This window comes from Pan troglodytes, chromosome 19 (genome assembly GCF_028858775.2).
Source record: "Pan troglodytes isolate AG18354 chromosome 19, NHGRI_mPanTro3-v2.0_pri, whole genome shotgun sequence".
Classification (NCBI taxonomy): domain Eukaryota; kingdom Metazoa; phylum Chordata; class Mammalia; order Primates; family Hominidae; genus Pan; species Pan troglodytes.
Window position 1 is genome coordinate 13,339,357 of NC_072417.2, and position 23,473 is coordinate 13,362,829.

The window sequence follows — 23,473 nt, forward strand, 5'->3', positions numbered from 1 at the left end:
TTATGGAAAGGGGGTGGAAAAGCCCCAGAAAGCAGGCCTGGTGGAAAGCTTGCACATTGCAGACCTGCAGTTGCTCAGCAGGAGGTTTGGAGCTCAGCTCCCGGCTGGGTGAAGCTCTGGGAGTCTGTGTCAACACCTAGGGAAGATGAGCTTTGTGTTTACCTTTTAGGCTAAAAGGACTTAATGTCGGGGTGGGAAGGATCATTAACACATCAGTGACTCAGAGTCCAGAAGGAAACTGTTGTCCTTCTTTCTGTCACGAAGGAAACTGTCGTCGGCTAAGTCAAGCCGGAAAGGCTTTGATTACACCCACCAAGAGGGGCATTTTCCCCTGGACCCAAACCAGAGTTCTCTTCAGGGACTGATAGAGGAGAAAGAGATGAATTCAGACAACAGGGAAATAAATTAGAATTTATTAGGAGTCGGGTAAAAGGGTCCCCAACCTATAAGTTTTCTAGTTAGCCAGGCGTGTGAGCTGGCAACCAACCCCTGCCAGTTTCTGCAGTCCACGGGGTGGTCCCCAGGAGGTTGAATGAAAGAATCAGTGTCCCCGCCTCATCTGGTCCCGGCCTGCACACTGTGTCTAGTACCCTCATCCCTGCACATGTATGGCACTGACTATGTAAGTTCTAGCCCAGAGGCACCCAGCAGTGCCTCAGTCTTTTTTTGTTGTTGTTTTTTGTTTTGAGACGGAGTCTCACTCTGTTGCTCACGCTGGAGTGCAGTTGCATGATCTCAGCTGACTGCAACCTCTGCCTCCCGGGTTCAAGCCATTCTCCTGCCTCAGTCTCCAGAGTAGCTGGGATTACAGGCGCCCACCACCACGCCCAGCTAATTTTTGTATTTTTACTAGAGACCGGGTTTCACCATATTGGCCAGACTGGTCTTGAACTCCTGACCTCAAGTGATCCACCTGCCTTGGCCTCCCAAAGTGCTGGGATTACAGGCATGTAAATGCACAAATCTTCATTATACATTTTGGACAAATGGATCCTTCTTCCATCCTGATATAGAACATTTCTGTCTGTCCAGAAAAATCTCCCACATCCAGAGGCAGCCATTGTTCTAATGTTTTTGTATCTTAGATTGTTTTAAAACTTCTTATCAGCTGGGTGCGGTGGCTCACGCCTGTAATCCCAGCACTTTGAGAGGCCGAGGTGGGCGGATCATGAGGTCAGGAGTTCGAGACCAGCCTGACCAACATGGTGAAACCCCATTTCTACTCAAAATACAAAAATTAGTTGGGCGTGGTGGTAGGCGCCTGTAATCCCAGCTACTCTGGAGGCTGAGGCAGGAGAATCGCTTGAACCCTGTAGGCGGAGGTTTTGGTGAGCCGAGATCGCACCACTACACTCTAACCTGGGTGACAGAGTGAGGCTCTGTCTTAAAATAAATAAATAAATAAAATAAAATAAAATAAATTTTCTTATCAGCCGGGTGTGGTGGCTCACGCCTGTAATTCCAGCACTTTCGGAGGCCAAGGCGGGTGAATTCCGAGGTCAGGAATTCGAGACCAGCTGGACCAACATGGTGAAACCGAGTCTCTACTAAAAATACAAAAAATTAGTCGAGCGTGGTATTGGGAGCCTGTAATCCCAGCTACTCGGGAGGCTGAGACTGGAGAATTGCTTGAACCCAGGAGGTGGAGGTTGTAGTGAGCCGAGATTGCACCACTGCACTCCAGCCTGGGCAACAGTGCGAGACTCTGTCTCAATTGAAAAAAAAAAAAAAAGTTCTCATCAACGGAATCCCATTGAAGCATTTTAAGCATTTTTTGGTATCTGGCTTCTTTCACTTAGATCTTGCTTTTGAGGTGCTTCCTTGTTGTTGCATGTGTCCATGTTTTGTTCCTCTTTATTATTGTGTTGTATTCCATTGCGGGGATGTACCACAGCTTGTTGATGGACACTTGGGCTGCTTTCCAACTTTGGCGGTTTGTTTTGTTTTGTTTTGTTTTTGAGATGGAATCTCACTCTGTCACTCAGGCTGGACTGCAGTGGTGCAATCTTGGCTCACTGCAACCTCCGCCTCCCAGGTTCAAGTGATTCTCCTGCCTTAGCCTCCCGAGTAGCTGGGATTACAGGCATGAGCCACCATGCCTGGCCAACTTTGGCTATTTTGAATAAAATGGCGATGAACATTGTCATGCAAGTCTTTGTGTAGAGCATGCATGTTCACTGAATCCTTGCAGTAGCTAATAGGTTGGCACTGTTGTTATTCCCATTTTACAGATGAAGACACTGAGGCACAGAGGGGCTGAATTCCTAGTCCAAGGCCGCATGCATAGTAAAAGCTGGGGGTAGGATTCTAACCCAGGTTCGTCTGACTGCAGCATATGTATTTTTATTCCCTCACTGTAGTGTCTTTGCACCACAGCTGTTTGGGGCCATTAAGCCTAGGGACAAGTGGGCATCTCCTCTCAATGGCCTGTCAATTCCTAACTGCATTTTAGCTCACAATAGTAGTTGATAATAATGGTAGTGTTGATAATAATGGATTTGAGTCACCACAAAAAGATTCCATCAAACCTGCCTTTATTTTTATCTGTTTATTTTTGAGACGGAGTCTTGCTCTGTCGCCCAGGTTGGAGTGCAGTGGCGCGATCTCGGCTCACTGCAACCTCCACCTCCCTGGTTCAAGCGATTCTCCTGCCTCAGCCTCCCGAGTAGCTGGGATTACAGGCGCCCGCCACATTGCCTGGCTAATTTTTGTATTTTGAGTAGAGACGGGGTTTCACCATGTTGGCCAGACTGGTCTTGAACTCCTGACCTCGTGATCCACCCGCCTCAGCCTCCCAAAGTGCTGGGATTGCAGGTGTGAGCCACCATGCTCGGCATCAAACCTGTCTTTAAAGGACAACAGCATTTTGAGGCGTTTGAGAGAAATCTCTAGCTAGGGTCATTACAGTAACTAACAGCAAGCCAGCAAGCAAGGAAGCAAACAAAAAGTTTTGCTACCCAAAGCCCTAGTAGCCTGGAAATCTCACATAGTTGTAATTCGTCATCTCCCAGAGAAGCCAGGCACAGAAGGCGTTACTGGATATATAAAATAGTATATAAATAATACATGTATAAGAAACCACTCTGTTCTCTGTAGAGCCAAACAGAATAGGATTTTGGAGAGTCTGCTGGTTCTCGCTTTGAAAGATGTTGCTAAGCAATGTTGCTAATATTATGGAAAGACAGCTTCCCTCCTGGCTTTTCCACTCAGCCTCAGAAACCCTAGAGGTGGAAGTGGCTTCAGGAGTAGCAGCAGCTGGGGAGGTTTGGTAATCAGTGGGGCGGGGGCCGGGGGACCTTGGGTTGGAGAGGGACAGTGTCGTAGGCCACCCAGCCCGCAGCCTCATCTGCTCCTGATTCTCTGTACTGACTCCTGGGCGGCCTCTATGCAAAATAACACCTCTTCCTGTTCGTCAGAAATTTCACACACAGAAGGATCCTTTTGAATTTTTTCACTGTGGGAAAAATTACTGTAGTCATGCAGCTTAGCAAAAATTCAAAAATCCATAAATGAACTTCAAAAAAGGAAGTATTTTAAATAACTTCAGTAACCCAAGTGATATATGAAGAACTTCTTTATTCCTCCCTCTACCCACTCTCCATAATCCCTGAACAGGAAGTCGGCAGGGTTCTGATTGACATCACGTACTGCAGGCCCCACCTTCATGGCTCTGGGTACCAGAGCGCAGGGTGCCCGCCACTGAGTGGGATCTGTGGGTTTCCTCAGCGTGGTTTCCTTTCCTTGGAGCTTGGAAATGCCACACAAGTCACGGAGATCCGTTTCCAAAACCTGAGCCAGTTTAGATCCTCTGCTTAATATGACGTCTGTGGCCCCAGGAAAGTTGGGCTGAGCTGAGGTTTCCCAGGCTTGTCTTTGAGGCCTCCGAGTCCTGGCCTGCGTTTATCATGGAACGACCCTATTGTGGTGGGATGGACCTCTTGGGGGCTGGTCATGGGTTCTGCGAGGGGATTTTAGAAGCTGGGAGGAGAGTCAGTATGTTGGCAGAGAGTTTTCCTGCATCTCTCTCTTTTCCTTCTTTTTTTTTTTTTAATTAGTTATTTATTTATGAGATGGAGTCTTGCTCTGTTGCCCAGGCTGGAGTGCAGTGGCACGATCTCAGCTCACTACAACCTCCGCCTCTGGGCTCCAGCAATTCTCCTGCCTCAGCCTCCCGAGTAACTGGTATTCTAAGCGCCCGCCACCACGCCTGGATGATTTTCGTATTTTTAGTAGAGACGGGGTTTCACCATGTTGGCCAGGCTGGTCTCGAACTCCTGGCCTCAAGTGATTCGCCTGCCACGGCCTTCCAAAGTGTTGGGATTACAGGCGTGAGCCACCGCACCCGGCCCAGCTCTCACTTTTCAAAAATAGAAACTGCTTCCCGACCTCAGATGACTTCAATCTTTCCCTTCCCCCGACGCCTTCCTGCCGCCCCCTTCCCCCTCCTCTGTCTTCCTCCTAAGGGGGCATCCCAGAGACGCAACCGTGCTGTGGCCCAGCAGGGGGCGCTGATGTACCTGCCAAGAGTGGAGGTGTCTTAGCAGCACAGGTGTGAGCGTTCAGCTGTGTGCGAGGGGGCTTCCGAGTGATGATATCCCAGAGCAGGTGTGTGTATGTGTGTACCCTCAAAGGCAGAAGAGAGCAAGGGTGCTGGACCGTCCTGTCCAAGGCTCTGTTTATAACCCTTGCGTTGTTCCAAAGGTTGTGTGGTCCATGGAATAGCTGGGACCCTGCCTGTGGAGGGGAGGGGCAAGGCGTTTGAAGACATCTGGTTTTCATCAAAGGCCCCACCCTCCTTGCTCCATGGCCCCCCTTGCCCCCACCCACCCCCAATCCCAGCCCAGAACGGTGGCAGTCATTCTGCCCAGCAGTGGGGCGCTGGGAGTTGGTGGCTGGGTGGGGCGAGGAGGTGGCGTCTGCTGCAGGCTGGCTCTCTGACGAGGGGCACGGGGATTGGGGCTGATTCCCGCTTTCTCATGGATATGTCTCCTGGAGCCGGTTCCCAGGCACAGAAGGCCCCTTTCTTCAGGGCCAGGCATGCGTGTCTGTCTGCCTCAACCCACTGGCCCCTCAGGAACGGGCTGTGCAGCTGTCTGCGCTCTGTTCATGATTAACTTCGCTGTCTCCCGCCCCAGGCCTGATTCCCACCCAGGCCCCCTCAGCCTTTGGAGTTCCCCTGGACTGGAAGAGAGACCTGGGCTGGCAGCTGCCTGGCACTTTGTTCTCTGGGACTGTGAGCTTTGGAGGCTGGAACAGGCCAGGGAGGTCCTGAGAGCTGGGACGCCGTGGGGCATAAGTTGGGTGAGGTGAGACCTGCAGGAAGACCCCTTCTCTGCCGTCAGAGACTTCTGCCGTCCTCATTTCCTGCGGTCTGCGTGTATCCAGCTTTCTCAGCTCACCCCAAAGTGCCTCATGAATGTGGCCTTGGAGCAGAGTAATGTGAAAATTCTTCCCCGTCCGTTCTCTTTCGAACTGTGATTTCTTCAAGAACAGTGCCTTGGTTTGGCGCAGGTGTGTCACTAACACCTAACACTGCCTGCTTTTTTTTTTTTTTTTTTTTTTTTTTGAGACGGAGTCTCGCTCTGTCGCCCAGGCTGGAGTGCAGTGGTGCGATCTCGGCTCACTGCAACTTCTGCCTCCCGGGTTCACGCCATTCCCCTGCCTCAGCCTCCCGAGTAGCTGGGATTACAGGTGCCCGCCACCACGCCCGGCTAATTTTTTGTATTTTTGGTAGAGACGGGGTTTCACCATGTTAGCCAGGATGGTCTTGATCTCCTGACCTCATGATCCGCCCGCCTCGGCCTCCCAAAGTGCTGGGATTACAGGCGTGAGCCACCGCGCCTGGCCCGCCTGCTTTTTTAAGGAAGGTACTTCAAGCTTAGAGCCTTTGTCAGGCAACAGTATTGAGGCAGAACTTAATAAATTTATGTTTGTCTTCATGGTAGGAAGGGAAAGTGATAATGGATTTTCATTTAGGGTTGCAATAACGTTTTCTTTTAAAATTAAGTAAAGGCGGCCGGGCGCTGTGGCTCACGCCTGTAATCCCAGCACTTTGGGAGGCCGAGATGGGCGGATCACAAGGTCAGGAGATCGAGACCATCCTGGCTAACACGGTGAAACCCCATCTCTACTAAAAATACAAAAAAAACTAGCCGGGCGTGGTGGCGGGCGCCTGTAATCCCAGCTACTCGGGAGGCTGAGGCAGGGGAATGGCATGAACCCGGTTGGCGGAAGTTGCAGTGAGCTGAGATCTTGCCACTGCACTCCAGCCTGAGGGATGGAGCGAGACTCCACCTCAAAAAAAAAAAAAAAAAAAAAAATTAAGTAAAGGCCAGGCGCGATGGCTCACACCTGTAATCCCAGAACTTGGGAGGCCAAGGCAGGCGGATCACCTGAGGTCAGGAGTTCGAGATCAGCCTGGCCAACATGGCGAAACCCCGTCTCTACTAAAAATACAAAATTAGCCCGATGTGGTGGCGAATGCCGGTAATCCCAGCTACTCAGGAGGCTGAGCCAGGAGAATCGCTTGAACCCAGGAGGTGGAGGTTGCAGTGAGCCGAGACCGTGCCATTGCACTCCAGCCTGGGTGACGAGCAAAACAACGTCTCAAGAAAAAAAAAAAAAAAAGTGAAAAAGTAAGTTGATGTAATTAAAGCAAAATTATAAACAGCAGAGCAGCATGACACTAAGACAAAGAATTATGAAGGAGGTGGCGTGTGGCCCAATTGTGGGAAGCTTTGGCTGGGCTAACTGCACACACTGGCTGGAAATGGTCTTCTTTTGAGGTTTGGTGTGTGTTAAACCTGTTTGTTTCGGGCAGGGATGGTCTTCCATTTTTCTTTCTTGCCCTGGTCTCTTGCATAAAGCTGGACATACTGTACATGTTCAATAAACGCTGGTGGAATGGGCAAGCCTAGCATTGATGGTTGTTCCAGTCTCTGCTATTGATGGGTTTTCTTGTGCTTTGGGGTTCCCTCTGTGGGGTGTGGGTGTGATGGGCTGTGCGGGCTGGAGTGGGAGTTAAGAGGGGAAATTGCTGTTTATGCACCAAAGGTGGCGAGCTTGTAGGGCAGGGGCAGAAGGATGGGACCTCTCACTGCCAGGAAAATTCTACCTCTTAGAGACTCAGGAGTCAGGGTCTGAGAGGTTACGATTTTTTGGGGGACAGCCTTGTGTTTGCAGCGACACTGGGCTTGTAGAAGGACTTAGAGGGCTGGGAACCCCAGAATAAGAGAATGAATAATGGAACCTGCATGGTGGATGTTGTGCCTTCATCATCCCAATTCCCTGTTGTAGTTGTTTGGAGAGGTGGGGTCTCACTATGTTGCCCAGGCTGGTCTAGAACTCCTGGTCTCAACTCAAGTGATCCACCTGCCTGCCTCGGCCTTCCAAAGTGCTGGGATTACAGGTGTGAGCTACCCTGTTACCCACTGTGCACTTGACCTGAACTAGCTCCCACACTCTCACCTGCTGGGAAGGAGGATCAGGCCTTCTGTTGAGGTGCAGCCTTCTGTGTGTGGGTAAAATACACCCAATGCTAGGACAGACCTAAGCCAGCGCCCTCATCACCTTCCCTGCCATCTAGCTGAAGCGGTCCATCAGCTAACCTGTGGGTCCTCGGGTGCCGTGTGCTATAGCGCGGTGGGAGAGAGGGGAGGAGAAGCTCTGGGCTGCTTGCTGCTGGGAGCTCTTGCCTTTTCTCTACCAAGGACGCTCATTTTATTCTTTTTCCAGACCAATTCTTAAGTCACTACTGGCATAGTACTTGCAGCCTGCCTAACCGCCAATCTCAGGAGTGGGGCCCGGGTCATTCAAATCTCTAGCTATAAAAAGATGTCCATGGCTATCTATATCTCTGATCCCCCACAACCCCGGCAGGGAGGGGGTGGGGGTGGGGGGCACAAGGCCAATGGTAACGGCTGCTTCATAAATAGACCAGGTGCATTTAAGAACCACCCTGGGGCTTCCTCCCCTCCACCCCAACTCCAGTGCCAGCAGGAAGCTGTGGGCATTGGAGAGGCAGGGCTGAAGCCTCAGGCCCTCGAATTCGTTTGCAGTCCCTCTCCCCTCTCCACCCAGCATGGTCCTCTCCCTGCCTGGATTTTCTGTGTTTGCTTGAACACCAGACTATTAAAAACAAAAAAACAAAACAAAACAACAACAAAAAACAAGGCAAATTGCCTCAGGGGGAACCTCTTCGGCCCCAAAGATGGACTAATTGGCTTGTTCTAATTCCTTTCAGCCCCCTGCCCACTTCCTTTTCCCTAGAGGGGCAAAGCTGTGAGTGATGCTTCGGAGGGGTGAGGCGGGAGGGGGCTGGGAGGCTGGGCAGCACCTGGAAGTGGATGAGGGCGATTGTGAGCGAGGCCCCGCGCCGATGGTAGGGACCAGGCCACAGCCCTTTCCCCAGGAGCCGGCGCGACCTTCCGACCTTCCGACCTTCCGCCCTTCCTTTCCGAAGGAGATGAGGCTCGCGCGCGGCTGGCAGGGGCGGGAGGGACCACGCGACGAGTGCGCAGCGGCCAGGCCCGGGTGGGCGCGGGGAGGGCGGAGTGGGGGGCGCCCGGCCCGCCAGGAGGAAGCGGGGTCGCCGTGAAGTTGGTTATTGACCCCGTGTGGAGTCAAACTCCCAGGGCCGGGAGAGCCAGTGTTGGCGGGGAGCCGACCCCAGCCCACCCTGCTTCCCAGCTCGGCGATCCTTGCGCCGACTCTGGGGGGAGGCGGGGGCAGAATTCCGCCTCGTTCCTCCCATCCACAAGCTCCCACCCGGGGACCTGGGCCCGGGAGCTGCGAGCCGGGGCGGGCGCCGGGCTCAGGTGCCCCCTGTACGCGCTGGGCGGCCGGGAGGGGACGGGGACCGCGCGCGGGCAGTTTCGTTTGGACGGAGGAGGACGCGCGTTTCCTCCTGGTGCCTGTTTTCTCTCCCTCTGTTTTAAAAGCAGTGACAGCATCGGGGAAGTATCCGGGGCCGGGCCGGGGAGGGCGGCAGCCGCCTCTGCCTGGGGAGGGAGCTCGGGGCCGCCGGCGGGAGTGCGGGCGGGGACCAGAAGGAGCGGGCGAGGGGAGGCAGGGCCGGGGCCGGGGAGGGCGCCTGGGAGCCGGGCAGGGGGGTCCCGGGAGCGCTGTCCGCCTCCTCCTGCGCTTCGCCCGCTCCCTGTGCCCCGCGTCCTCCACCATCCGGGCGGCCGAGGCCGGGGCGCGGGAGGCGGGGCCGGGGCGGGTCCCGGCGCGGGCGGCGCGTCTGAGCGGGAGCCGGGAGCCGCCGGCCCGGGCCGCGCCCCGAGCGAGCCTCGGAAATGCCCGCGCCGGGGGAGCGGACGGCGGCTGCCCCGCGGGCCCCGAGGAGACGCTGAAGGTCGCCGGGAGGGAGGGGAGAGCGCGCGGTCACCTGACCCCCGGGGCGCACCTAGGCGGGGCGGGGCCCATGCGAGGCGGAGGCCGGGGGCCGGGGCGCGGGCTCAGGGGCCGGGTGCGGAGCGCGCGGAGCCGGGGCTGCGGGGACGCGGGCGGGCGAGGTCGGGCACCGCGGGCGGCCTCGCCATGTCCCAGCCCGCGGGGAGGAGGCATTGCCGAAAGGCGGGGATCCGCGCCGCCGTGGTGCTCATCGGACTCCTGCACAAATCCCGGAGGCAGAATAAAGAGAAAAGGTAAACCCCTGCAGCGCCGGCCGCTTCCCTCCGCTCTCCTGCTGCATGCCAGTTTTCTTTGGGGTGGACTTTTCTGATGGGTGTTTGGTTCCGTGTTGGTTAGAAAAAAGCCTCCTCTCCAGGTACCGTCGCGCGAACCGAGTTCGGAGCTTCGCCCCGGACCCTGGCTGGTGCGAGGAGCCTGGGCAGGACCTTGGAATCGGAGGGCCGCTGGGAGGGCGCATCGGGGTGGATCCCTGACGGAGGGACCCCAAGTCCGTCGCCCCCAGACCCTTTGCAGACCGCGACCCCGTTCCCCGAGCCTGCAGCCGCGGATGCCATTGATCCAGCCCAGGCGGCTCCATGCGCCGGTGTTGCCATTTGCTTCCTGCAACTTGGCTGAGCCCTCGAGGTGCCTGCCTGGCCGAGATCCGCTTGCTCTGCGCTCGGTGCCGGCAGGCGAGGAGCAAGTTTGGAGGTTGTTCGCTCTCCACCCACCCTCTCGCCCCACCGCCATAGGGTGACTTTGCCTCTTCGCCTTTCTGGCGTTTGTTATTTCGTTTGCTCCTGGATATTGAAAATAGTTTTCTTTAGCTATTTCAGAGACATTTTGGACGACCTGTGTGGTGGGAGGTGTGGGGTTTGGAGTAGGCAAAGGAGGTTCTGAGGAAGCTTTCTAGGCTGCAACCGCAGCTGCAGGTCTGACATCCACCAGACCCCAAGGAGCTACCGGGCAGGTCGTTGGCACAAAGCCTCCCTGTTCTGCTAGGGTGCATGGCAGAGCCTCCAGCAATGGGGGGAGGGGAGTGTGGAAGCTGACTGCCCACAGAGATGTTGCCGGGATCAGGATTTGGGGTAGCTTCCAGTGACCCTGCTGGATCCTAGTTTCCAGAGGAGTTTTGGAATGGTTAATACCGCACCCTATAAGACACGGGCAGTGGAACCAGAGACACCTGGGGGTGACCAGCAGCCCCTGGATATGCCCACAGGTATGAACGTACCTGGGGTGGTGGTAGGCAGGGAATACGGGGGACTTTGAGAAGCTGGCATGGATTGCCCTTGTGGTGGGTTGTCCCCCATTCCTCTCGTCCCCCCTTCCTATAATGTGTGTAACAAGATGTTGCCCGCTGCACAGAATGAATTTCCCGTGAAAATGACATAAGGTGGTTCAGCATGAAATAACATTGAGTCACCTAGTGAGAAAGTTCTTCCCTTTTCAGTTCTCTGCGAATCCTTGTGATTTCTTTGAGGGGAAGTTTCAGGTGGGTGCTAGTCTGCCTTTAACACCTTTTAAACACTTGCTAATCTTCCTTTTGTAACTAAGAGAGAGCGGACCTCCGGCTCCCGGCCCTCTGAGTGGGGAACAGTTGCCTGGCTAGAACTTAGGTTGTTTTTGTTTTTGTTTCATTTATTTTTAGGATTCTCTCCTGGTTAATGGCCAGTGGTACTGATTTTTTTCCATTTGTGGTAGTGATATAAAACATCTCTTTAAACATATGAAGTCACAAGAATTAATCTATTTTATTTATTTATTTATTTATTTTTGAGGAGGAGTCTCACTCTGTTAGCCCAAGCTGGAGTACAGTGGCGCCATCTCGGCCCACTGCAACCTCCACCTCCTGGGCTCAAACAATTCTCGGGCCTCAGCCTCCGGAGTAGCTGGGACTACAAGTACCCACCACCACGCCCAGCTAATTTTTTGTATTTTAGTAGAGACGGGGGTTTCACCATGTTGCCCAGGGTGGTCTCAAACTCCTGAGCTCAGGCGATCCACCTGCCTCGGCCTCTCAAAGTGCTGGGATTACAGGTGTGAGCCACCGTGCCCGGCTGAAGTGAATTTATTTAATAGAAATAGTAGTAATAATAATACAAGTGTTAACAAATATAGTGGAAATCCTGCAAGTGGTCTAGGAATGGCTGATGCCAGCGACATGTGTGTCTAGCAGAAGAAGCTGCCATGGGAACTCTGGAGTGCAATGTTCCAGGGCCTGAGTCCATCTTCCCCTGGACTTGGATTCCCTTCTGTTTTCTGCCCTTCAGCATTTTATCTGTAGACTGGTGGTGAACAGGTCAACTCTCTAAAGCCAGAAGGATGTATGGGATGGCTGGTCTGAGACAGCCTGGGCCTGCTTTGAGGGCTGCAATGGAAAATGGGCTTGATAGAAAGGCAGATGCATGGGACCAATTCCTGATTCTGAGTATAGAATGGGTGGTGGTTGGGGGATGGAGAGGAAAAGCCCCCTGCACAGAGAGCGAGAAGTTCTCTTCCTGGCTCATCTGTTGACTGTGGTGTGATGGTAGATTTCATCTCTGGGAGCCTCAGTTTCTGCCTCACCACAAAGGGCTGTGAGGCTCAAGTCAGATCATGTGAGTGGAGACAGGACAGAAAGGTATGAAGTGCTGCATAAAGGTAATGGGGGTTTGATCGGAACTGTTTCCCCTCTTCTCTCCCTGAGCCTGTGCTCCTGGTGACCAAGGTCAGATGTCTGGTGGTGACAGCCCCACCAGTAGCAGTCAAGACCAGCCATGCATGGGCCAAGGGGGCAACCAGGTGGGTCTGAGCCTGGGCAGAACTAGTCTGTGGGTGGTAGGGGCAGGTGCAGTGAGGCCCAGGGAAGGACCCGGATAGGGACAGGGAGGGATTGGCTGGGTCCCGGGTGCCCCAGGCCCATGGAGTCCTTTCTTTCTTCCTGAGTGCACTGTGCTCTTGCCTGCAATGCAGGCAGACATTGGTGGCCTTCCTAGCCCCTGGCTTCATCCCATTCTTCTGTCGCTCCAACCATCCTGGTGGCTTTGGCCATGGACTTAACCTACCCAAGGAGAAAGAGTGATTGATATCATCATGGTGCTAAGTGACCTTTGCTTCCCTCTCTGTATCTGGAGTTTCTTTGTCTCTTTAAGCGTCTGAAATGAGTGCAGCAAGCACTATTGACCCTTGCTCTGCAGGTGCTGGTGGCCACGGGAGGCCTGGAGCAGGCTGCAACTGCCAGCCTCTCTTAAGCATTCCCCATAGTCCATGCTGGGCGTTACATTTGATGAGTTCTTCCTTCCACCCCCTCTCATCACAAGGTGGGGTCAGGCTCAGGCCCCTTCTTCTCCCAGAAGGCTTGATCCATCCATCGATCTTCCCAGCACCTGTAATTGACAGGCTTGTGCAGATAACACTGTTGGCTCTTAGCCTTAAGGGTTGAAATGGTTGTGTGTGGCTTGCAGGGACCACCCAGTGGTCTTTTTCATCCTCCTGCTCTCTCCAGGCCACTTGGAAATATTGCATATTAGGGGACAGGGAGGTGTGCCAGCCAGGGTGGTCATGAGACAGATGTCCCATATAGTCCCAGAACTAGGAGACTCCCAGCTAGTCTTGGTAGTTCCCAAGAACTGTGCTCCAGGCTCCAACTTTAATTTCCGTTTTCGAGAAATGGGCGTGGTGCTCATCATGTTGGACTTGACCGTGCTCTACGGGAGCTGTGAGGCAGCCTGGAGGTTATGCCTCTTTCTGCCCGTCTTTCAGGGTTTCTGGCACATGGGATCCTGTAAAAGCAGCGGCGTGTCTGAGAGGGGATTGGGTTTGAGCATGGCTCCCAGGAGACACCTGGCTGAAGCCTTCCTCAGAGACTGCGGTTTGGAAACCGCTTTGATTTTCAGAGCCTGCTTCTTATGGATGTGGGTAGTGGGGAGCTTGGCTCCCTGAGGGGGAAAACAGGCAGCTTTGCTGGGAAGGACGGAGGCCGAGGAACACAATCAAAATATGTACGTTCTTGGCCGGGCGCGGCGGCTCACGCCTGTAATCCCAGCACTTTGGGAGACTGAGGTGGGTGGACCACCTGAGGTCAGGAGTTGAAAACCACCCTGGCCAACATGGCAAAAACCCGTCTCTACTAAAAATGCAAAAAGTAGCTGGGTGTGGTGGCGTGCACCTGTAATCCCAGCTATTCAGGAGGCTGAGGCAGGACAACTGCTTGAACCCGGGAGGCTGAGGTTGCAGTGAGCTGAGATTGTGCCACTGCACTCTAGCCTGGGCAATAGAGCGAGACTCTGTCTCAAAAGAAAAAAGTACGTTCTGAAAGATGTGGATAAAGTCAGTGTGGCCTTGGGTGTGACTTTCTGAACTGGAGAGAGGTCATTTAGCATAAATGAAAACAAGTCCACTTCTTACGCCGGGTAGTTATTTTGAGACAGCTCCCATCATGGAGTTTATGAGGAGGAAGATACGGATTCTCTCATCATTTAGCAAATTCTGGCAGGCTGTCAGGGGAGAGCTCGAATCTGATGAATGTGATCCCTTTGTTGTGGAGTATCATACCTGGTGGGTTCTTCCTGGGTAGAAAAAGCCTATCGCAATTCTTTTTTAAAAAAATTTTGTTGTGAAAATTCTCAAGCATACACAAAAGTAGAGAGAATAGGGTAACATAATACCTAGTTTCAGCCATTATCAACTTACGGCCCCAATCTTGTTTCATTTATGTACCAATGCACTCCTCCACAAGATTATTTTTTTGAAGTAAATCTCAGGTACTAGATCATTTCATTCTTAAATATTTCAATTTGTATCTTAAAGATAAGAATTCTTGGCCAGGCACGGTGGCTCATGCCTGTAATCTCAGCACTTTGGGAGGCCAAGGTGGGAGGATCACCACTGGAGCCCAGGAGTTCAAAGACCAGCCTGGGCAATATAGTGAGACTCATCTCTACAAAAAATAAAAATAAAAAAACATAGCTGAGCATGGTGGCTTGTGCCTTTGGTCCCAGCTACTCGGGAGGCTGAGGCATGAGAGTTGCTTGAACCCAGAGGCAGAGGTTGCAGAGAGCTGAGATAGAGCCATTGCACTCCAGCCTGGGCAACAGGAAAAAAAAAAAGTTAAGAATTCTTAAAAAAACCCCTGTAACACTACCGTTATTATACCCTCTAAATTAACAGTGATTTCTTAATACCATATTTAGTCAGTATTTGAATTTCCCCAGTTGTCTCGTAAAAGTTTTCAAAAGTTTTTTTGAGTCAGAATTCAAACAATACTATGTGATGGGTGATGTGTCTCTTAATCTGTATTTTCCTCCAAGTCTTTTTTTTTTTTTTTTTTTTTTTTGAGACAGGGTCTTGCTCTGTCACCCAGGCTGGAGTGCAGTGGCACGATCTCGGCTCACTGCAACCTCTGCCTCCCAGTTTCAAGCCATTCTCGGGCCTCAACCTCTCAAGTAGCTGGGATTATAGGCGCCTGTCACTACGGCTGGCTAATTTTTGTATTTTTAGCAGAGATGGGGTTTTACCATGTTGGCCAGGCTGGTCTTGAACTCCTGGCCTTAAGTGATCCACCCACCTTGGCCTCCCAAAGTGCTGGAATTATAGGATACATGAGCCACCCTGCTTGGCCCTTTCAACTCTTTTAAAAAAATTTTAATTTAATTTTTTTGGAGATGTGGTCTCACTCTGCCACCCAGGGTGGAGTGCAGTGGTATGATCTTGGCTTACTGCAACTTCCGCCTCCTGGGCTCGAGTGATTCTCCCACCTCAGCCTCCCAAGTAGCTGGGACTACAGGTGTCCGTCACAACACCCAGCTAATTTTTGTACTTTTTGTAGAGATGGGGTTTCGTCATGTTGCCCAGGCTGGTCTCGAACTCCTGGACTCAAGTGATCTGCCCACCTCGGCCTTCCAATGTGTTGGGATTATAGGTGTGAGCCACTGTGCATGGCTCACCCAACTCTTTTTTTCTTACAATTTATTTATTGAAGAAACTGGACTGTTTGTCTTGTGGAGTTTCCCACAGTCAGGATTTTGTGGATGGCATCTCCTGGTGTTATTTAACATGTTCTGCTGTCCCCTGTGTTACCTGTAAGTTGGTATTTAGTTCTAGAGGCACCATCAGATTTGTTTTTTGTTGTTGATTGTTTGTTTTTGTTTTTTGGCAAGATCGTGCCATTAGTAGTTGTGTAGTTGTCTCTTTTTGCGACGTTAGTCATTGTTGATTGATTTGTTTCTAGGGTGTGAACCTGGTATTGGGAGGATACCTGTGTCCTGCCATTGCAGGCAGCCCCACGAGCTGGCTGGACATGAGGACTGTGCCTGGGGTTTGTCCAGAATTCTGGCCTTGCAGTCCCAGAGTCCCAGAGCTGGAAGGGGCATGAGACAGGAGCCGATCCACTCCCTGGTCCCAGAACAGATGGCTGCTTGTTCTCTCCTTAGGAGGCAGCTGGGTCCTGCCCTTTCTGGAAGGGCCTGTCTCCTGTCCTCTTCTGTCTGATGTTTGAATGACACCCGGTGGGCTGTCGTTGCTTTAAAGAACAAACACCTCCCGTTAGCCAGCTTCCCGCTATTCACTTCACCAAAGGTCTAAGACCTTAGACCGTTCGAGTTCAAGGGACGGAATGTGAGGTGCAAATGAGTTTAATTCCTCCTGAGCCACTGTTTTAATCTCCTGCTTGGTCTCCTGGCTTCTAGTCTCCCTTATCCTCTCTCCTTATGGTGGCCAGAGTGGAGTTTAAAACATTCAAATAGAACCAGGTCTCTCTCCTGTGGAAAGCTCTCCATAGACTTTCCATTATACTTATTTATCTTTTTTTTTTTGAGACAGCATCTTGCTCTGTCACCCATTCTGGAGTGCAGTGGCGCGATCTCAGCTCACTGCAGCCTCCGCCTCCTGGGTTCAAGCGATTCTCCTGCCTCAGTCTCCCAAGTAGCTGGGATTACAGGCACGCACTACCGTGCCTGGGTAATTTTTTTGTATTTTCAGTAGAGATGGGGTTTCACCATGTTGGCCAGGCTGGTCTTGAACTCCTGGCCTCAAGTGATCCTCCTACCTCAGTCTCCCAAACTGTTGGAATTACAGGTGTGAGTCACCGCGCCTGGCCGACTTTCCGTTATACTTTAAATGAAATCCCAACTCCATAGTCCGGCCCACACCCCCTGCCTGCTTCTCTGACCTCACCTCCCAACTTGTCGTCCTTTCCTCCCGGTGATCACCGTGATTCTGTTGCGGAGGCCTCCTTTCCACACCTGGAACATGGCAGGCTCGCCCCTGCCACAGGCCCTTTGCACCTGCTGTTTACAGTTAGCTCATTGGCTGGTGCTTCCTCATCACCAGACTCTTCACTCACATGGCATCTCTTCCAAAAGGCCTCCCCTGACGATCCAATCTGAGCAGCTCCCTCCAGTCATTACTGCTTTACCCTGCTGTATTTCCTCCATGGTACTCCTCATTTACTGATCGTATCTAGTGTGTGCAATAAATAGTTGATTGGCTGTTTCCTCCCTTAGAATGGGAACTGTTTCAGAGCGGGAACTTTGCCTTCTTTACCTCTGGGTCTCCATTGCCCAGAATAGGAGATGCTCAGTAAATATTTGCTGAGTGAATTGATGGAAGCCCAAGAGGCCTCCTGGCTCCCCCAAGTAGAACGTGCCCATTGCCTGTTTCTCTGGGGTCTTTCTTATTTTTTTTGAGACAGAGTCTCGCCCAGGCCGGAGTGCAATGGCGTGATCTGGGTTCACTGCAACCTCTGCCTTCCAGGTTCAAGCCATTCTCCTACCTCAGCCTCCCAAGTAGTTGGGATTACTGGTACCCACCACCATGCCCAGCTAATTTTTGTATTTTTTTGGCGGGGGGAAGGAGTCTCGCTCTGTCGCCCAGGCTGGAGTGCAGTGGCACGATCGCAGCTCGCTGCAAGCTCCGCCTCCCAGGTTCATGCCATTCTCCTGCCTCAGCCTGGGCCCTCCTCCCGTGCTGAGTAGCTGGGACTACAGGTGCCCGCCACCATGCCCGGCTAATTTTTTGTATTTTTAGTAGAGACGGGGTTTCACCATGTTGGCCAGGCTGCTCTCGAACTCCTGACCCCAGGTGATCCACCCACCTTGGCTTCCCAAAGTGCTGGGATTACAGACGTGAGCCTCCATGCCTGGCTCCCTGGGGACCTTTTAATACTCAGCGCCCTATTTTTTGTCTGAGATTGGGGACTGTCTCCCTTCTCTCTCCTTTCTTTCCTTCTGGAAGAGATTTTGTAGAGAATTGCAAATGATCACTTGCCCGTGTGTAGCTCTGTCATTATGCCTTGCCTCCGCATAGCTTTGGGACCCGTAGACGTGAGAGGGACCAGGCTCAGCCATGACCATCCTGAAGCTGGGGCCAGGAGCCAGGGCTCTTCTTGACTCTGCGTTCCTAAGTCTTGGGTCCTGGAACTGCCGCCTGATTGGCAGAGGCAGCCTCCCTTCATTTATGCCAAAGAGGGGCAGTGGGCGTCTGAATTAGTGGACAGTCGCCATTAGCCAATATATATATTTTTCTAAATGCAGTTTTGTCTCTTTGGAGGCTGTGTGGTGCACAGATGGCTGCTTACCAGGATGTTGCCAAATAGAGGGCTTGTCAGGCCTGTTCGGTGAAATCAACGAAAAGTACTTCTGTTCAGACGGGGGCTGCTGAAGGGCCCAGGAAGTCTCTCAGTCATTTTAAGCAGATGAAGCACCCCCACGCCCCCCAACTCCCTGCCCCTCAACAAACTCAGTTTCTTTGCCTACTGAATCCATAAAAAGTAAGTGAGGTAGGCAAGATGATTTCAGGTGGACAAGTGCTTTTTATTTTAATAGCTACTTTAAGGAATGAATCCTGGCAAGTGATACTGGTTTTCCGTGTATGATAGTTATATAACATTAGAAAACCCGAATATGGGCTGTGCACAGTGGCTCACGCCTGTAATTCCAGCACTTTGGGAGGCCAAGGCAGGCGGATCACTCAAGGCTGGGAGTTCGAGACCACCCTGGCCAACGTGGCGAAACCCCGTCTCTACTAAAAATAAAAAATTAGCTGGGCGTGGTGGCGTGCGCCTGTAATCTCAACTACTTGGGAGGCTGAGGCAGGAGAATTGCTTGAACTGGGGAGGCAGAGGTTGCAGTGAGCCAAGATTGCACCACTGAACTCCAGCCTGGGTGACAAAGCCAGACTCTGTCTCAAAAAAAAAAAAAAAAAAAAAAAGTCAGGCCCATCACTTTAGGGATTCCACTAAGAGTATCTGGGTGGTGCCTGGGGTACCCTTTATACCCATGGCAGAAGGAAGAACATGGCTGGTATTTCATAAGCTGAGATTTCTGAGTGCGGGGGTCCTGGTTGAACCCTGAAGAGGGTCTCGAAGAATCCAAGCTCATTTCTAGGGGTGAGTACTCTTGATCAACCTTCCCTTTTCCTTCCAGGCAGACTAGTGGGAACCTGGAGCAGACGCTGTTTATTCAGTGCCCTTGGAGCAAGGGTGGATTGAAAAATTGTCACTTGCTTTTAAGCTTATCAGTTATGAACACTGTGTTTCATGAAGGCTGGAGCTCCAGCCGAGTCCTTTCCAGAGTCCTCCAGGGCTGGGCAGCCTGGCTGGGAGCTGGGGACGCCTCTGGAGACATGTCGGCCCCATGTGTGTCCTGAGACAGCTGACCTTGCCTTATGGTTAGTCCATTTCTCCAAAGGCAGGAGTTGCGGGGGGCCTGTGGATGAGAGCCACCCCCTCCCTTCTTTCCCCCTCTTCTGCCTTTTTCTCTTTCTTTACTGTAAAGATCTTTATCAGTCACACTGAATGCTGTGTGGCAGGATCAGGGCACTGTGATGATACCTGTTGTCAAGAGGGCTTACTCTGGGGGGTAAAGCAACTTGTAAGAACCCCATAAGGGAGGCATCTCTCTTGTCTTTGGTTGATGGATGGGGCTGAGTTAAGAGTCTAGTAAGAGTGGAGGTAGGGCCGGGCACGGTGGCTCACACCTGTAATCCCAGCGCCTTGGGAGGCCAAGGCAGGCGGGTCACCTGAGGTCGGGAGTTCGAGACCAGCCTGGCCAACATGGTGAAACTCCGTCTCTACTAAAAATACAAAAATTAGCCAGGCGTGGTGGTGGGCGCCTGTAATCCCAGCTACTCAGGAAGCTGAGACAGGAGAATCGCTTGAACCCGGGAGGCGGAGGTTGCAGTGAGCCGAGATCGCGCCACTGCACTCCATCCTGGGCCACAAGAGTGAAACTCTGTCCTCCTCAAAAAAAAAAAAAAAAAACAGTGGCGGCGGGAGCCCCCTGGTTCCTCACCGTCTTGTCCCTTACGTAGCAGCATGCCATCCTGACTGCGGAGAGTGCAGACAGCAGCAGCCCTGCCACCTAGGAGCTTGCAGTCTGATGCGGAGGTGGGGAGTGGGGCCCCTGCAGACTCCTCATATGGTTAGGAAGCCTGTCCTCTGGACCAGACACAGTCCTAGGTGCTGAGGACGCAGCAGTGGGCAGCAGAGAAGCAAAGCCCTGTCTGGCTGGAGCGTCCATGCCTGATGGGTGTTATTCTGCCCACATACTTTGTTTTTTCCTTTGGAGCTGATATTTTAGAATTGGAAGATTCCACATTGTGAATCTGTTTTTCAGTCTTGAGAAATCAGAAGCTCTGGGAACACTGGCTGGACTGGCTTTCCCTCATTACACCTCAACTTCTAGCTACCTGTTCAGTACAGGGCTGGTAGCCTCCTGCTCACTGCAGCCCACCTACACCTGGCCACACCTTTGCTACCTGCCCCTTCCCTGAAGGACGGGACGTACGGTGTGGGGAGCAGGAGGCTGGGGGTTGGGAGCTCTGGGTGTAACCCTGTGAACACAGAGGCTGGGGGTTGCATCCCAGTCCTGTGCGTCCTTTGGGACTTCTTGGTCTTGGCAGATCCATTGCGATGAGAAAGGAGGGGTCCCGGCAGCCTAGCGGGGCGCCCTGTGGGAGCTGGGCTGCAGAATGGCCACTGTGGATTTGCCTTCAAGTATTCCTCCTCCCTCCCCCTCCTGAATTACCTCCAAACAAAATGACAGAAGTTATGGGAGGCTGCGCGTCGCAGTACAGAAACTCAGGAATAACGTGAGAAGGGACAGAGACAGAAACACTCGTGGATCCCCGCTCTGGGCCTGCACCTGCCTGGTACTTAAGCTTCACTTACCTCATTTCATTCTCTGCGTGACACTGATGATCATTATCTTCATTCTTCATAGAGGAGAAAGCTGAGGTTCAAAAGGGATGGCGTCTCCAATGTCACCCAACTCATATAACAGAGCTGGGATTCCAATCTGTCTGGTGCCAAATTCTATGCTTTTTCTCCCACCACCAATTATATGGTGACTCTGGCCGAGGTACTTAACACCCCCGTGCTACAGTCCAATGAAGTAGATTGAAGTGCAGCTCAGAGAGACCAGGTGTCCTGGTCAAGACTCCAAAACGTTAAGAACTCTGGCACCCTAGAACATTCTGGTTGTTTTTAAAGGAAGGGACCAGATGGGTCTCTGGAACAGCTGGGCTTCTTTTGAATGCTTAGCCTGAGCTAAGGGGAGCGTGGAGCCGAGAGCAGGGAAAGGTCTGTCCTGTCAGGCGTCAGATAAGCTGAAAGGTCTCCTGGCTGCTGGCCTCACTAATGAGAACAGAAATTCTCACTTCTCGATATGAACAGGAAGGTCCCGGCTGCAGCCTGGGTTACCTGTGCCATCTGTATTTTAATAGAACGTCTATTTTAATAAGATCTTTGAGATGCACAGACAGAAACAGCATGTAAATCAACAGGTCACTGAAACAGGCCATCTGAAAACGAGATCTGCAAATGTGCCAGGAAGGGCTTTTGAGAGTGACAGCAATAAATACCCCTTATGGATGGCCAGAAGGTTCCCCAAGGGTACGGCCACATGGAGGCAGGACTCAGCCGTGGTGCAAGTGATGGGAACCGAGATGCCTGGCTTCCACATCGCAGCTCCTCTGACCCCCAGCCCCCTTCTAGAAAGGGCTGCCAGCCCTCTTGGCGGCATCTGCCCCCCTCTTTCCCCTCCATGAATGCAAATGCAGGCTGCAGTCCCTCCTTAAATGGATTGTGTCCCAAACGTTCATTCACTCATTCGGTTCAGCTCCATCAATATGCGGCTGCCCTCCCTGCCTCCAGCAGCCCATGCTCCTGAAGGAGAGATCAACCATGGAATGTGAATCCAAGACAGAAGAGGGAGGTGTGGAGAAGAGGTGCAGGGAGCCCTGGAGGTCAGAAGAAAGGGGGGCCGCCCAAGGAAGGCTGCCTGGAGTTGGTGGCATTTGAAGTGGGCCTTGGAGACTGGACAGGATGTCTGAAGGGAGAGATGGAGTGGGAAGCACATCCCCAAAGGAGACAATGGAAGACAAGGGGCCAAGATAAAAAAACAGGGGCCCGCTCAGATCCCACCTTGGCTGTGGTGTGGATTCCCTGCTGGGGAACGTGGGAGATGAGGCTGTTAGGGCAGCCTGGGGCCGTTTCGTGTTAGGTGTTGAATGCTGGGGAAAGAAGGGCAGGTCAGGCCGTGGGAGGCTTCCCTGCTCCCTGCCTCCCGTAGACTCAGGGCAGTTGGTACCCCAGTTAGAATACAAAAACAGAGTCAGTCAGTGTTATACATGAAACAATTCTGTAACATTTGTGTTATTGTGATTTTTATTAAATAGAGGTTTGGGGCCCGAGGGCCTTTGTGTTGGTGAGGCAGTAGACAATACCCCCAAATGTCCCTTCTGATTGGTAATTTATTTTATTTATTTATTTTATTTTATTATTTTTTGAGGCAGTGTCTCCCTCTGTCGCCAGGCTGGAGTGCAGTGGTGCGATCTCAGCTCACTGCAGCCTCCGCCTCCCAGGTTCAAGCGATTCTCCTGTCTCAGCCTCCCGAGTAGCTGGGATTACAGGCGTCCGCCACCAGGTCCGGCTAATTTTTATGTTTTTAGTAGAGATGGGGTTTCACCACGTTGGCCAGGCTGGTCTCGAACTCCTGGCCTCAAGCGATCTGCCTGTCTTGGCCTCCCAAAGTGCTGGGATTACAGGTGTGAGCCACTGCACTCGGCCTATTTTATTTTTTATTTTAGAGATGGAGTCTCGCTCTGTCACCCAGGCTGGAGTGCAGTGGTGCAATCTCGGCTCACTGCAACCTCCACCTCTCAGGTTCAAACAATTCTTCTGCCTCATCCTCCCAAGTAGCTGGGATTACAGGTGCCCACTGTCATGTCTAGCTAATTTTTGTATCTGTAGTAGAGACGGGGTTTCACTATGTTGGCCAGGATGGTCTTGAACTCCTGGTGTCGTGATTCCCCTCGCCTTGGCCTCCCAAAGTGCTGGGATTACAGGTGTGAGCCACCGTGCCTGGCCTCTGATTGGTCATTTAGCTGATTTAGTCAAGAAACCTTTGGTTTGAAGTGACAAGCCTCAATTCAAATTAATGTAAAGAAAAAATGAAGCTTTGGGGTTTAGGTAACTGGAAGGTTCAAGGGGGATGGATTCAGGCCTGGCCGGATCGAGAGCTCCAGTGGGGTCTTTGGACACTGGTTCTTTCACCCCGTCTCTAGGCTGTGCCTTCCTTTGGGTTGTCTTTGTCCTCAGGTACCTTATCCACGAAGATGGACGATGGCTGCCGTGGGCTGACCTTCTACCCACTTAGCAATAGCAACAGGAAGAGCAAATCTGTTTCCCAATCATTTCAGCAGATGTCCCAGGGATGGCTCACCCTGGACAGAAAGTGAGTCACATACGCATCCCTGAACTTTGGCCAGAGGGGTGGGATACACTGATTCATGAAGTCTAGGTCTTACGCTCACCCCTGGTTCCCGGGATACAGGGACTTGGCTGGGAGTATAGGAGGGATGGGTCACCTAAGGAAACCTGGCGTGTTGCTCTCAGAAGCTCAGGGGATGGAAGCTGGGCAGTAAAAATGCCAACAGCTGTCCACTCTGCTGGCCCTAGTGGCTTAGTTGATGCTGATCTTGGCACGGTCTTGTCAACTTGGCTGGTGGCTGCAGCTGCTGGTACCCTCCCAGACGCAAGGAGGCTTCCTTCTGCCTTGGCTGGATGAGGTGTGCTTTCTTCTTCACGGATGCAGCTCGC

The 23,473-nt window shown here is 52.5% G+C and overlaps 1 protein-coding gene across 11 annotated transcripts in view; it reads left to right on the top strand.

The window, feature by feature from the left end:
• The window catches only part of RAP1GAP2 (RAP1 GTPase activating protein 2), a 287,489-nt gene that overhangs the window by 93,915 nt on the left and 170,101 nt on the right, over positions 1-23,473 (top strand). Inside the window, exon 1 of one of the 11 annotated variants that reach the window (XM_016931190.4) lies at positions 9,228-9,647. The exons of 9 other annotated variants lie outside the window; for them this stretch is intronic. In XM_016931190.4, coding sequence (XP_016786679.3) covers positions 9,541-9,647 — 107 coding nt within the window. In that variant the 5' untranslated portion in view covers positions 9,228-9,540. Of the gene's footprint in view, positions 1-9,227; positions 9,648-23,473 lie in introns of those variants that run through there. One more of the 11 variants, XM_016931191.4, reaches the window with a different exon arrangement.